The sequence below is a fragment of the Diadema setosum genome, chromosome 7 (genome assembly GCF_964275005.1).
Source record: "Diadema setosum chromosome 7, eeDiaSeto1, whole genome shotgun sequence".
In the NCBI taxonomy this organism is placed as follows: Eukaryota; Metazoa; Echinodermata; class Echinoidea; order Diadematoida; family Diadematidae; genus Diadema; species Diadema setosum.
This window is the reverse complement of record NC_092691.1, coordinates 17,963,901-17,978,642: the sequence shown is the minus strand read 5'-3', so window position 1 is coordinate 17,978,642 and position 14,742 is coordinate 17,963,901. Positions and strand designations below refer to the sequence as shown.

The window sequence follows — 14,742 nt, the reverse complement described above, 5'->3', positions numbered from 1 at the left end:
TTATCACTAGAATTAAACACCAAACTCCCTATTTTAAAAGATGCTCGTAACTCAACATTCCACATTCATTGAGAAATCATTTATCGAGGCATATGTCAAGAATTGTTTTTGTTTATGATGACCACTACTTTGTATTTCGCCTTCCGGTGTATGCGAAGGTGTGCCCACATGCTATCAATATCGTATATGTTTTCTTTCAAAATACGTAATGTAGTTCAAATCTATAACAAAGGTAAACACGAATTTAGTAATACTATTCTATACCTCAAATATGATTGTATGTGTATGTCCGGCCAGTTCGGATTTTTATTAGGGACCGTACCTGGGCCACCGTTATGATGTCGTCTCAGAAAGCTGTAATTAACCTATACTCATCCTAGAAGCATCAAATTCCGCTGTGCTTGTATGTATACTATGGCAGAAATAAATTGTAAACGCCAAACTCAAAAGAATATCAACGGTGTGGTACAGCAAATGTTTGACCAAAATGAACTGAAAACCTCTTTCAAGAGGTTGACAATGATAACATTACAATATCATATTTTACCTGTCACATCGGCAGGGGATTATCAATCCTTCTTTCTACTCGAAGGCGATACATAAGTATAGTGTTGTAGAGGAAACTAAGTAAAGGGACATTCTTAATAGACATTTTCTTGTTTCAGATGTAAGTACTTTTCCTTTTCTCATGTATTTGGCTTACAAACCTCAAAAATAATACCACTAGAACATCTCACCTTACTTCTAAGAGAAAAGGAGTCATTACAGGGGATATCCAGCCCAAATATGAGCTACCCGCTGATAAGGAAGAATAAAATCTTATGGGCTCAAGAAAAAAAAATAATGAAGTTATGACGTTTTGAAGTTCGCTAATTTTTCAGGAAACAGTTTTTGAATGGTCATTATGAATATGCTAATGGCAAATTGAGCTTGTCATTCCCTCACAACTTGCCATAAAGTTTGCACATAAACTTTTGAAATCTTAAGTTTTTCATTCAAACATAATTATGCCCGAGGCTTTAATCCGGGTATATCTAACTGATTACTATTCTGAAGGTAATCAACCAGGAATAGCATCATGTTTCAGATTTCAAAGACAGAAAAATTGAATTTTCGTTATTTTTTTTTGTACACGATCAATGGAAAATTGTGAGGTTATGACATGGTTAGCTCACTCATTTGCATATTCTTATCAACTGTACGAGAACTCGTTTGCAGGAATTAGCAAAACATAAAAAAGGCAGTTAATTAAGGGTGCAATTAAGCACAATTAAGGGTGCTAGTATGCACCGCAGGTGTGCTGCTATTGTTACAAATTAGGTGCAAATTTGAACATTTATTTCTTAGCGTGTAAGCCACAGATTTTACAGCCTCAAAAGCAAACGTAGTGATGTGCATAAAAAACAGATTCCGCGTTATAACGTTGAATTGTATTTCCCCTCCACTTGGTATTCCATGTCCTCAATCAGTGCATGGTACCGACTGCGTCGCTTGCTACCTGAAACAGGGGTTGGGATAGTCATTGTTTTGTTAACAGATGGCACCTCCAAGATGTCCGTCCGGTCTTGCCAGTACCACGGCCGTTGTCTGGAACTTGTAGGCTCCATGAACATGACTGAGCCTAAAGATCCTGAGCAGGACGAAATTCTAAGATTAGGAGAATTTAAAATCCATCCGGTCTTCCCATCTTGCTGTAAAAAAAAAAAAAAGATAGAGTTAAAATGATATTAAAATAAATTTATCATGCACTGGAAGAACAATGTACGCACAAATGAACGTCTCTGATCAAAATTATAAAATCAACATTGTTTTTAGATTGCGTAAATTACCTAGAACGATGTATGTATACGATGGCCATATACTGTGGAATAATGAAAGATCTACTCCTTATTGTAGTAGTTGAAAATGTGTAAAACGTTCAATGTAACGTCTCTGACGTAAACATCTTTGCTTATCAGTAATTAATGGGTTTGATTTTTACAAGATATTGGCATTATATTTGGATTGAGGAGCCAATGTGCTACAAACATAGGCACCAATTCGCCATGGTGGGTCATTGATATTGGTTTGAGAGCAGATCCTATTTGTTCAGAGAACGTCTCTGACCTAAACCTGTTTTTCTTACATTTCTGCCTCTCTCACAAAAAATACGTAAACTAAAGTGACTACTACATAATAATCAAAGACTATTGACCTATTACTAGTCATAAAACATATTTTATGTCCTGGCAATGTGTTTACACTTGCTCAATCAACAGAAAATCTTAAATTTGAAACTCTTTTACATATTTTCAACATCTTTCAGGGAGCTTCATTTTTCTTAATATTACAACACGCCCTTGTTAACTTGGTTCTACTTGTTCCTATTATACTAATTGAGCCCATCCAGACATAAATTTACTTTAATGTTCTCATAATTTGTATAGTGGATGTCTTTATTTCATGAAACAGTAATTTTCAGAGACGTTTTTCATTTTGCTCAGAGACGTGCGGTCTTTGATTTTCGTGCAGATTCTTACATATTTACTGTCTATCCTTTTTTTAATTTACCTCTAATCCAAAGATTAAAATACATAATTTCACAAATGATACTGATTGGCAAATCTACGGAATAATGATTGTAATAAATGGGCACAAACACCAGGAAAGTTTTTGTTATTACTCACATTTTCAAGATTTGTGGGCATATCTGTCGTTGAGCTGTGCTGACTCGATTCAAGGATGGCTCGTCAGTGCGTAAAATAAGCACGCAAATAAAGTATCATGTCGTGCGAAAGTGTCAGATGAGGGAATATCCCTTCAGAGACTTTCAGTCAGGGACATTCGTTTTGATCAGAGACATTCGCCAATTCGGGTTTTCAACCAGAACTCATTTTTGTGGACAGTATGCTACTAAAGCTGCCAATCATCATAGTCGCCTGGCTAACACTGACATACTGATATCCACTTTTTATCTCAAGCATAATCCACTTTCATTAATGACACCATTAAACAACTGAACATCTCTGATGGTTATTCAGTATAATTTTCTTTAATGAGCCACCACATGATTATTTCACACAGCTCACTCACAAATTTTGATGGAATGGTAGTATGGATAAGACGCTAAATAAATATGGCCTTAAATGTTTTCATAGTCATCCTGAATTGTTGGCGTCAAGGAAAAGATAATTCATTCAGAGACGTTCTTTTTCAGACATAAGTGAATTCAATGTTTCCTGATAAGATAAATAATACACACGTTCATGGCAGAAGTACTTGATTAAATAGTTGAAGTGTGTGGGCTTACTCACAAGGAAAAACAAAGCTGTAGAATTGCATTAGAACAAAAATTAAGACGTGTGATTCTGGGATTTTTTCCCAAAATATGCATTTTTGTCAATTTTTTCAGCTTCAAGGCATTCTTTTTTAAAGAAAATGCAGTAAGAACACTACAAAGCATATATTTCTGAAAGGTACCACCCTCCCCTACCAAATGATACCTAAAACCATGAAAAACACCCCCAGGTGACAATTTTACAAGGGTTTGAATATCAAAAAGCAAGAAAATGGCCAATTGTACATCGTTCAACGTTTTCACCCATATATATATATATATATATATATATATATTCATATATTATATAGGCATCAGTTTGATTGCTTATGTGACTCAGCTTTTTAATAACGCACTTGGAGTAGCTGACGAAAAAAAAAAATCATCGGCGTGAATGGTCACTTCCATTTTGCAGAGTTGTGTCGGGAAAAAAAAAGAGTTGTGTTTTCGGCCTTCGAACAACACATATAAACATCAATCAGTGCAATTTAATGATCGGAAAATTTGATATCCCATACAAGCTTGCTGAAGAGACCTTACACCGTTTTTGCTCTCTCTGACAACTATTGTCGATTATCAGGATTTAACTACATAGATGGTAAAGGCAGGTTTTAAATTTGGAGGTATAGCCGGTTGAAAAAAAAAAAGTCTTCCAAATGCCAAATTTCCAAAGTGCGATATTTCTCCAAAAGACGCTTGTTTGGGATTTTATATTTGCATTTTCTTTGTGTTTTTTTCTTTTTTTATTCATTATGATCGGCTCAAAAAAACTAAGCACTCGATGACCCAAACACTGACATAATTCGTTTGTTTCCCCAAGCTCCGTACGGGAAGGCGACGTCACGTTGATTATAGACGATTTACTTCTATCTCCGGATCTATGAAGGCAAACAAAAACATAACATACTTGATGACAAAAAGAAGAACATGCACAGCACGATTAACGAATAGCTCATTAAGATGGTGATATACTGACACCTAAATCTGCTAGAGACTGGGGATCTTGTTGCTGCAGCTCAAGTAATTCAAAGGCATAATGGTTGCAGTCCCTAGAATGTCCAGCCAGCTTTTTAAGACTTTACCAAATTTCAGAAAGTAAATCCATACATACCACTTATCTGGAAGAAAAATGAATATTTTCATAGAGTGATTTGGGTGTTGCGTTTACTTTTGTTTTTGTTTTTCAACCATTTCGAGGCCTGTGTTCATGTTTTTTTCTCTATTTCAATGGCCAGTGACTGAAATTCGTATTTTCTACGTTCAGTAAAAACAAAAACCACAAGAACAAAAAAAAAGACTGCTGTCGTGCAGCGATTTTGTAACTTGACATGTAATCAAGCATGTCAAGGGTGGATCTTTGTCCGAAACTCGCTCATTTCACAATTGTTTCAATTTGATTTTTAAACGTTGGGCACTTGCTCCATGAAATACATGAGACTAATGTCATCAGCTAATTTAAACTGATTTAAAGGGGCTGTACGGTACTGGTTGAGGTGGGGATTCATGTTTTGAACATTCCTAAGTGAGATAATGAGAAACCTGTTATGAAACGTGAAAGAGCATGTAATTTTAAGAAGGATTCAACGTTTATTTGATGAAAATTAGTTTTCAAATGGCTGAGATATCCAAAAAAGTGATGATAATAATAAAAGGCGACAGACCACGCCTTTTATTAAGATCTCTTTGTTTCACCTTGTTTTTTGATATCTCAGCCATTTCAAAACCGATTTTCATCAAATAAACTTTTGATACCCCTTAGAATTCCATGCTTTTTGACATCTCATAGAGCGGTTTCTGAATATCTCGCAAAATGTTAAAAGCTAAATCCTCACATCGACCAGAACTGTACACACCCTTTAATAAATATCCCAATCGAAGAGTCAATTAAAAAGTTATTTTATCACATGCACTCTATTTTAATCTAGTTTCTATGCGCGTTATCTTGTATGCTTAGTCTCTGTATAAAGTATGGATATGAGAGACAGAAGATGAAGCATTATATTATAAGCCTTGATCAGATGACTAACCCTGCGTCCGGTAGGACTCAAGTGGTTGGGATTTGACTTCAACCTCATCTTCTTTCGGCAAGGGTGGATGTTGCCAGCCAACGAACAAGAAGTACAGCCAAACTCCTACCGTTGCTCCGACAGTGGGTCCAAGGGCTCCAACCCACCACCAGTGATAGGATCGATTGGCACTGTGGTAAGATAGGTTTATAAAAGTTTAGTGAGTAATTAATAGCAACAACACCTTAACCTATAATGAGCACGGGGTCTGGCAAGTCGTTTTCAAAACTATAAGGGATTTTATAGAATCTCGCAGGGGAAATGGCCTTATATAGTAACGGCTGACACTTTTACAGTCACAGAGCTGAATCTTCCATTGGTCCATTTCCATTACTGCACTACATTAAGCTTTGGGTGAAAGTCGTTTACATCTCAGTACATCTGACCCCCTGCAAGCTTCAAAGTCTTTTTCTTCATTCTCTATGATATTTCTGTCTTCTAATAGTGATGGAGTATAACAGTCTGGTCCCAAGTCCCAAGGAATGAGTGACGACAAGTAGGTTTACATTTGTCTTTTTCTTCATACATGGCGTTGATGTTTATGAGCACAGCTTGCAACCAAGGTACTATGTCGTGAGAAGCTGGTCGCAGTTTGCTCCGTTTTTCATAATCTGTCTTTCCCGAGTTTTGCTTCCTTTCTGACTTTTTTTTTCATTCTCTTCTTTTCTGTATCTCTATGATCTTATGATCAATATAATTGTTATGTTGTAATCATCATCGTTATCATCACCGCTAATTATGAATTTGTGAATGAGGTGTTGTGAAACAAACAAACAAACAAACAAATCAGTATCTCACGTCCAAGCTGAACTGTCGTATCCAATAGCAGAGAGGACGATTCTGCCGGTGAAATCCCTGGCGGGATTCAGGGCGGCGCCGGTGTTGTAGTTGAAGCAAAGAATAACCGCGAAAACGGAATGCCCAAACAAGAACGGTGTGAGTCCGGAAGGAACCTTTGCATTTCGCTGGTCCAAAATGGACATGCAGATAGCAAGCACAAGACCTGTATTTATGACCTAGCCCGTCAGCAGAAAAATAAACATATGTAAAAGAATTAGAAATGTTCGTTAAGTTCCGCAAACATTCTCATTAATGTATATGACCGTCAGTTATTCAGCGCCATTTTTTTTTTCTCAAGTCATTCTTATATCCCCCCAAAAAATACACGCATACAAAGTAAAATAACATGAGAAAGAATAACATAGAATGAAATTATGGTGGGATGGAATGAACTGGAAAAAAAAAAAAACATTTGTTTTTTTTTAAATGTAGTTGAACGTACCAAATATTTGTAAATTGAATATTAAAAATCCAATAAGTGCTATAAAAACAAAAAACAACTTCACAATTCTATACCTTAACTTCCGTTAGTACAGAGCTATCCTGGGGATCCCTGTTATGAATTCGTTATTGAGTTATGAATTTGTAATCATGCAGAACACTGTAAAACATCATTAGCAAATACACTGTATCAAAACTGACTAACACTAGTCTTGTTTGCAATGACAATGGCTTTCATTGCATTGTGAATTTTAGTAGTAGAATTAGCTTAATTGTCTTCAACTCTTGAGATGTACAGCGAACATATAAGAACAATCTGATGAAATACATTATTCAACTCGTAGCCTTAATAATGAAACTGAACTTGCAGTATCATTTCTTCTTTCCTTTCTTTCGCTCACTCATTGACTTATTTTCATCTCCAACTGAACATGTAAATACGAATCTTTTACAAAAGATGAGAGCATATTACAAAGTAAATGAAATATATAAGTATGCCATTAGAAATTAAAGGAAGGTGAAAAGAAAAGCAACAAGCAGACCCTCTTACACAACATACAGGCCCTACCTGCTCGAAAAAGCCCGCTGCCAGATTGCAGTGTGGCTTGGGAAATGTGGCGAAAATGTGAGCCGTCGCGTTGACTCCGAGGACGTAGACATCGCTGTCACCAGAAAATTCCCAGATAGCAGCTACCGAACCAAAAGAGCCATTTATGCAGTGAATAATCAACGTATTAGATTTCTTTCTTCGCTTTCTCTGTAGATATGCATATTGCACATAAAGGCCCTCCCATTGCACTTCAGTTGGACTGATTCAAGTTTTAAAAAGTCTCTATGGGACTGAGCTCCATGGATGAAATGGACAACAAATTACCGTGCTAGAGTAAGCGTTTTCAGAGACCATTACAATATATCCAGTGGAATCTGCCTTTGCGGCCACCTGTCTCTAGCGTCCACGTACTGTATAAGATCACTAAAAAGAATCCCCCCGGAAGAAAAAAAAAGTAATTAAAAAAAAATAATGAAAAATATTAATATAATATAGAATGCAATTTTATTATTATTATTATTATTATTATTATTATTATTGCTATTATTATTATTATCATTATTATTATTATTATCTTTGTTAAGAAAAGCCATGTCACAGACCCTGTCTATAGCGACCATCTGTCGACAACGACCACTTTTTCGTCTCCCTTAGGTGGATGCTAAAGACAGGTTTGACTGTTCTAGTTCATTTCACTCATTTCTGCATTCTAAAACGCAAACACAATAAAGAAAGACATAATACTTAACTCTCAGGACATGCGCACAGTAGATAGATAGGTATATATAATACAATGTAATCTATCAAAACAATAATCCATCGCAACTATACGCTTGTGAGATGTTAAGCATATTTTCTTGTTGTGATTAATCTCTGGGAAATGATAAGTGACTAATAAAAGAGACCGCTTGCCATCAAAATGAGTTGCTTGATTTTAATAGATGGCGGCCTAGAGAGAACACAACGGGCTTGAGAGAATAAGTAAAAAAAAAAAAACACACAAAAGCAATTGAAAAGAGAACAGAGAAAAATATGTTAGGTGTGAGCGCCAAGTGGTTAGAGTACATTTCTACAATGTGCAGAATTATAGAAACAAGTGCAGAATGTGTCGGTCAGTTGTTTTGTGACTGTGTCGGCCGCCTACTGTATGTCAACATGTGCTTATGTTTACACTTTTGAATGAACTTGTGTGTGTGTGTGTGTGTGTGTGTGTGCGTGTGTGTGTGTGTGTCTGTATGTGTGTGTGTGTGTGTGTCAGCATATTGTTGGCATGCAGTTCACAGAGAAAGTAGAGCGCATATGAGCACGTAGCATGAATCCATAATTGATTTTTCTTTCTTACAAACGATATTTTGATTGATAAGAGTAAACTAACAAGTAAGACGTCTTACAGTTACACAATCAATGAAAATAATCTAATTATTGCTCTATGAACGTACTTTTTGATTCATATGAAGATATTAAGTTCTATTTCAGGTTAGCTTAAAGGAAGCTAAAGGACACAGAATATTTCTTCGTTTGAACTCAAATTCATAGATATTGATGAAATACACTTGCTGATAACCCGAAAAGACGTTTGAATTGCATATATAATACCTTGTAATATAGGCGTATTCAAAAATCTAACACGAAACACCTCTTTTGATTCAAGTTGAATGTGTTAACCGGGGTATTAAATGGTATATTTGTGATAATGCAATCATCTAACAAGTCTCCCATTTAACCTGAGCATGCATCTTATAGTTAGACTGCATTCTCTAAAACACAAATCTAAACAATGAAGATGGTATTATCCATGTCAAATTGATGTGAAGTTGTACTGACTTAGAAATCAGGAATTTTCGGAGACCGGAGTTAGTTGATTTATTACATTTCTTTTAGTTTTCTTTTTGAATATTGTTTTCATAAGTTTACGCTTATAGTTGTGCAGAAAGTGTTGCTATAGATTCTTTAATGCCATTACTGCGTATAGGTGGTATAAGGGGGAGCATGACAATAGACTATCAAACAATACATAATCAAACGTCCTTTTATTACTATAATATTGTACTAAAATGTAACTTTAATAAATCTGTCACTTCAAATTAAAAAGTAGGTAACATCACATCTACGTTCGAAAGTACCATCCCCCCCCCCCCCCAAAAAAAGAAGAAGAATAAGAGTGAAATAAATTTTGGGTTTTAAGCTGTTTTAACGCATCGGTTATAATGTGGTAGAGTTCTTTAAAGTTCTCTATACTCAAGGGTTGGACTTTAACATGAAAATTCTACATTAATGCAATGTCAACAACAGATGTGACATATGGACTGTGCGCACTATGTTGAATCAAGGAGGTACTATAATAGCCTAGTACCACCTTGGTTGAATTAGTAATGGGGAAAAAACAAAGTAGATGAAAATGGCCACGTGTAGTTCCAGCCTACCTGCGTAAAGTGCATAGACAACGAAGCCACCCAGCAATCCGCCAGCGCACTGGGCAACCATATAGGGAAACACCTTGTACCATGGGCAGTGGCCGGCAGTTGCCACAGCAAATGTAATAGAAGGGTTGGTGTGCCCGCCTACAGAGAAACATTTTGAAAGCAGGAACTCAAGATATCCAATCTCTCACCATACTTCACCACAGGTTATATAAGCACATGATTCAAATTCGACTTAGTTACGTTTAGCTAGGGACGGATAATTACCCCAAAATCCAACTGTTTGACATAATATTTCATGTTATGTTTAGTTCAGTTTTCAGAGGTAAAAGCATACTAAATTTTTGTCGTTACGACTGTACACTTCGGTTTAGCGATACACATGCGCACTTTCTAAACTGCATAAAAATGTATACTTTTCGATATCTGCTAAAATGCATATGAGGTTTTAATTTGTTACTCCTCCAGCCCGCACCCCTCCCCCATAATTGCAAACGTGAACATTTTATTACAAATCATTTGCAGAGCTGATACTAGTACATTGTATTTACCTGAGACTCCGAAAGATATGTAAACGCCAAAGCCCACAGCACATCCAACACCCCAGGCGACCTGAACCTCGGCTTGTGGAAGCGTTCGCGCCATAGTGGCCTGCGCCACTGCGCCGTCGACAAAGCACTGTAGGAAAGTTTCACGGATATATTTCATGTGTTGGAGGAAAATGTCAAGAGGTGAAAGCCTCAGGGATGAAATGTAAGAGGCAGAAATGACTACAATGACAGACTTTTGGCATTTTATAACTTTACTATTGACAGTCTCAACCAGAAAGTTTTGCTTGGCAACAGTTTGGATTATGAGAGCTGTAAAAAAAAAAACACACACACACACACACACAAAAACACAAAAACCCCACAAAAAACAACAAACAATGGTGATCATAATTATTATGCTTGTGATGATTGCAGTGATATAAAAACGAACATTGATAAAGGGATAAACAAAGTTATCGATCGGCATCAGAATCAGAATCATCGGTGACGAAATAATGACAGAATTACTGCTTTAACTATTGTTGCTTTAAACATGGTTGACGGTGATGATAACATATGTGATATAACCTGATGATAATTTTGTGGTTCATTTAATTAAGGTTAATGAATATGGAACTAAATTTGACAGTAAACTAAAATGTTTAAGTGTACCTTTAGAGGTTGAATAAGAATCTGAACTGTTGGCCAAACTGCACCACACGAGAATATACTTATGGAGACTCTTTATGGCAGTTCGTGTGACGTTGTCATGTGAAATGCGTGGTCTGACAAACGGTATAACAACATGACTCAAGATAATCCAAGACAATGAACACATTTCATAATAATAGCCTTTGGGGGTAGTAGAATTTCACTTGAGCATACCATTTACAGTGAATGCGAAAACGGAATGCTAGTTAGCAGTGCGCCGTTGAAGAGACAAATGTCGACGTGAAAAAAGTATAGCCTAATTCTTTAGCAATATCAGAAAAGACATAGGTGCCAGCTTAGTCGTGAAAGGAAACAGAAAAAATATATGTATGTCTAGTACCCTCATGACGAAGACGTAAATGAAATATATGTTTCTTGAATAAATCTTTAATTTTACTACATAAATCTATTAAACAGATATTTCCGTCTTAACCCTGCAAAGAGTGAGGATTTGTGTAAAAACAATCATTATCATTGAAATGATGCACATAGTAGAATGACTTCTAACAGGGAGGTCTGATCATGCGCATAGTGTTACTGGTACATCTTCATCCATTTCCAAAGAATTTGTTTTTCTTCAAATAACTTGCTTTAATATATTATTTTATACATATACATATACGAGTGTGTGTGTGGATGTGTATAGACGTGGTCAATCAATACTTTCAACAGAACGTTATTATAAAACAATGTCATCCATCCGACACATTATGCAAAATGGCCACTGCAAAGAAAAGAACAATTTATATCGCCTACCACAAATATGAATGTGCCCAGGAACTCGGCTAAGAGAGCACGAGCGAGGTCGTTGTCGATGCGCAAGATCTGTTGAATGTACTCGTAGTACTTCATCTTTGGTTTTGGCTTGGTGACTTGGTGCCTTGGTGGCGACACGAGAGCAGATCTGTGATGGGGAAGTGAAAAGACATTTCAATCAATGAACTTTTCGATAAAAGGTGAAGATTGCTTGTAATTACGGATAAATTCACTTAATTACTCTGAACGCACATTTACTACAACGATGGAAACATTTGGCCATATCATGAAACATGACAACATTACCTAACGTCCGAGTCGTTAGGGGGTCTGTCGCCTCGCGGATTTTCCTCTGAAGAATGCATGGGAATGCAGACATGCGAAATTTTAAGTCATAAAAGGAGCAATAAACTAATCTATTCCTTCCCTTTGCGCAGAGAAATCACAGGGGCACTAATTTATGATCCGTGCCAGTTTGTGCGTGTGTGTTGTTGCTGTGCTGGATAAACACACCTTTCCCTGCATGTGACGCTATCAGTATGTGTTGTAGAGAAACCGCATACTATGTTATCTCGGTGGGCGCTGCGTGTATACACCCGAAGCCAAAGTTTACATTACATTTTATGATACATACAAACAGCCTCTTATCCACGGTTGTAAAGATGTGAGGAGTTCTATACGTATTGTCAATAGGAATGTTTACGGTCCTAATTCTTGGGGGGTGATAACATTTGCGATATTGGCGCGCTGTATTATGTCTTCATAAATAGATGAAGATTGTATATCTCACTAGAATATTCAAGGTGTGATGTCGCATAGCTGACTAAGCTGTATTTGTTGGCCTTGCACTGCACTGCCACTTTAAAACAAAGACGATGTGGCGGAGTTTTGTCGGAATGTTTCCTTTTTAAAGATAGAATATCGTGGAACTAAATGTCTTTTTGTTTATGAATACTTTTGTTCAACGCTGAAATGGAAAAACCTCTTCCGTGATTACAATAATACGATAATAGCAGTCTACTATCGTATATCAAATTCGTTGGTGTTGTCAAGATATTATATCAATTAACTGTTTTGCTGTTTTATGGAAAATACTTGAATCACACCGGTTTTGCCATGCATGTATATGTATATATATAGATATATATATATGTGTGTGTGTGTGTGTGTGTTATTTAACATTTTTACTCTGTACTGCAATCTTTAATGTTAATGCATTTATTACAAAATAAAATATTAGCATGGCAATTCGTGCCAGTTTGCAGAAGTGTTATTACGTTTGAAAGTCATATTGTGATATTTACGCAAATGAGACACACCGCACATATCTGAGAATGTAAATATCATAAAAATGATATTGATAACGTGATCCTCTGCGTGATCTTTCTTTTTTATCGTTCTGATCAATGTTTTTACAATTTCTACCAAAGTGCTAACAAACTCATACACAGCATAACAGTTCATTAATGGTGATCGCTTTATGTTCTGTTTTATAACCCTCCAATCTTCATATAACATGACGGATCGTGATAAAGCTTGCTCACCGTTTACGTATATAAATTGATATTTTTTTTTTCTTTTGCTCACACCTGTATGATGATCTTCTGCGCAGTCATCATGTGAAAATTGATTCATCAACATGAATGATAGATTTCCTTTTCCTGACTTTAAAAAACTACAACAAACGCTTTCCCTTATGGTTGTTCGTCACTTCTGCATGCATGGCTTAAACATGTTATGACATACAGTGGGTTCACCAGGGAAATAGTGATCTCTATATTATACTTATGACACGCAGCAATCTACTTTTAACACCCAGTCCTTATTTGTCAATGTGTTTGCACGAAACGAAGCGTGATTGGCTGAGAAGCAGTCAACCTGTTCCCATATACAAAGTCCCGCTATGCAGTGCGATCCACCATGTTTTCTACTTCTCTTCCAGTGTATCCCCTGGCAATACACGTGGTGTCATTATTGATTTGTTTAGTGAACTGGTGTGGCAACAAAACTTATTTTGGTTAATTATACCTTTGACATAGTTTTCCCCCTGATATTCGACTTTTAATTTTCTGTATTTGTCTAATTTTTATCATTGGTATTGTGCAGGCTATACTTTTATTATTAACTTGATATCAACACAATTTCATCTGAACATTTTTTTAAGTATAGCTATGAAAAAACTTACTGAATCACCTAAATAGCTCCATGCATTGTCATGATTGTATAATATGTATACTCATTGACTCCTCATGTGTATTTGGGGTGAAGCAGAAAAGAACATTTGTATTTTCTGGGTTTTTTTTTTAACTCACTGGTCTTTTACTCTGTAATTTAACGAATCTTATTTTATAATGAATAAATATGTATAACATTTGTCTATGGGTTTCAGAGTTTATCTTTATTTCCTTGGCACTTTATCTGTTGAGATGATCGTATAAAACATAAAATTTTATATTTGTTATTCCAACGATTGCCATTAAATATGACACTAATGTCTGAGTACAATAATTTCAATCGCATATCTTAGATCAGAAAATGTTTTCTGAGTGTTTTATGTTGGTTGTAAAACGTCAGTTATTTTCTAAAGCCAAACACACAAACGGCACATATCAAAATGGAAAAGAGATAATGATACCACCACGATTTGTACTCGTTTTGGTAATCACGGAAATCCGGATGGCACATACAATTCAACCTTTTCCTCTCAACTGTTCAGACATTAACTTTCGAGAAGAAGTTTGTCTAAACAACTTATCTGACAATCACGTCATGAATAGCGACATACGTATACAATTTCGCATGAATTGAGAAACACACGTACACATCTGCAAACAATAACAACAAACGACAAACAAACAAGGAAACAAAGAAAGACAAAATAATTGGAGTTAGCTTGAAAGAAATATGTCTTTGGTGTTTAGAAGTTTATCTTATAAAAAGTCATCCATTGAGCTACATTTAGTGATGTCTCAATTTCCCCCCCCCCCCAAAAAAAAAAAAGGTGGAAAGAATTGCGTCCAGAATGTTAAGAGGGAGTAAGGGGTTAACTGTTCAGAGTAATCAAGACATCCATAATATTCATCGTGCGTGTGTCCTCGTATATCATTTCCAA

At 36.1% G+C, this 14,742-nt stretch overlaps 1 protein-coding gene across 2 annotated transcripts; it reads right to left on the bottom strand.

The window, feature by feature from the left end:
• Positions 1-3,625: 3,625 nt before the first annotated feature.
• Positions 3,626-12,190, bottom strand: LOC140230413 (aquaporin-9-like). Of its 2 annotated transcripts, none has more exons than XM_072310562.1 (8): positions 11,937-12,190; positions 11,631-11,778; positions 10,185-10,311; positions 9,637-9,774; positions 7,232-7,353; positions 6,181-6,398; positions 5,344-5,513; positions 3,626-4,194 (listed from the first exon to the last, which is right to left on the bottom strand). In XM_072310562.1, exons 1-8 carry the CDS (start codon positions 11,993-11,995, stop codon positions 4,166-4,168), a joined length of 1,011 nt encoding a protein of 336 aa, XP_072166663.1. In that variant the 5' UTR covers positions 11,996-12,190; the 3' UTR covers positions 3,626-4,165. The 2 variants fall into 2 exon arrangements, with proteins under 2 accessions (XP_072166663.1, XP_072166665.1); XM_072310564.1 differs by having other exon boundaries at positions 5,387-5,513.
• Between the last annotated feature and the right edge of the window lie 2,552 nt (positions 12,191-14,742).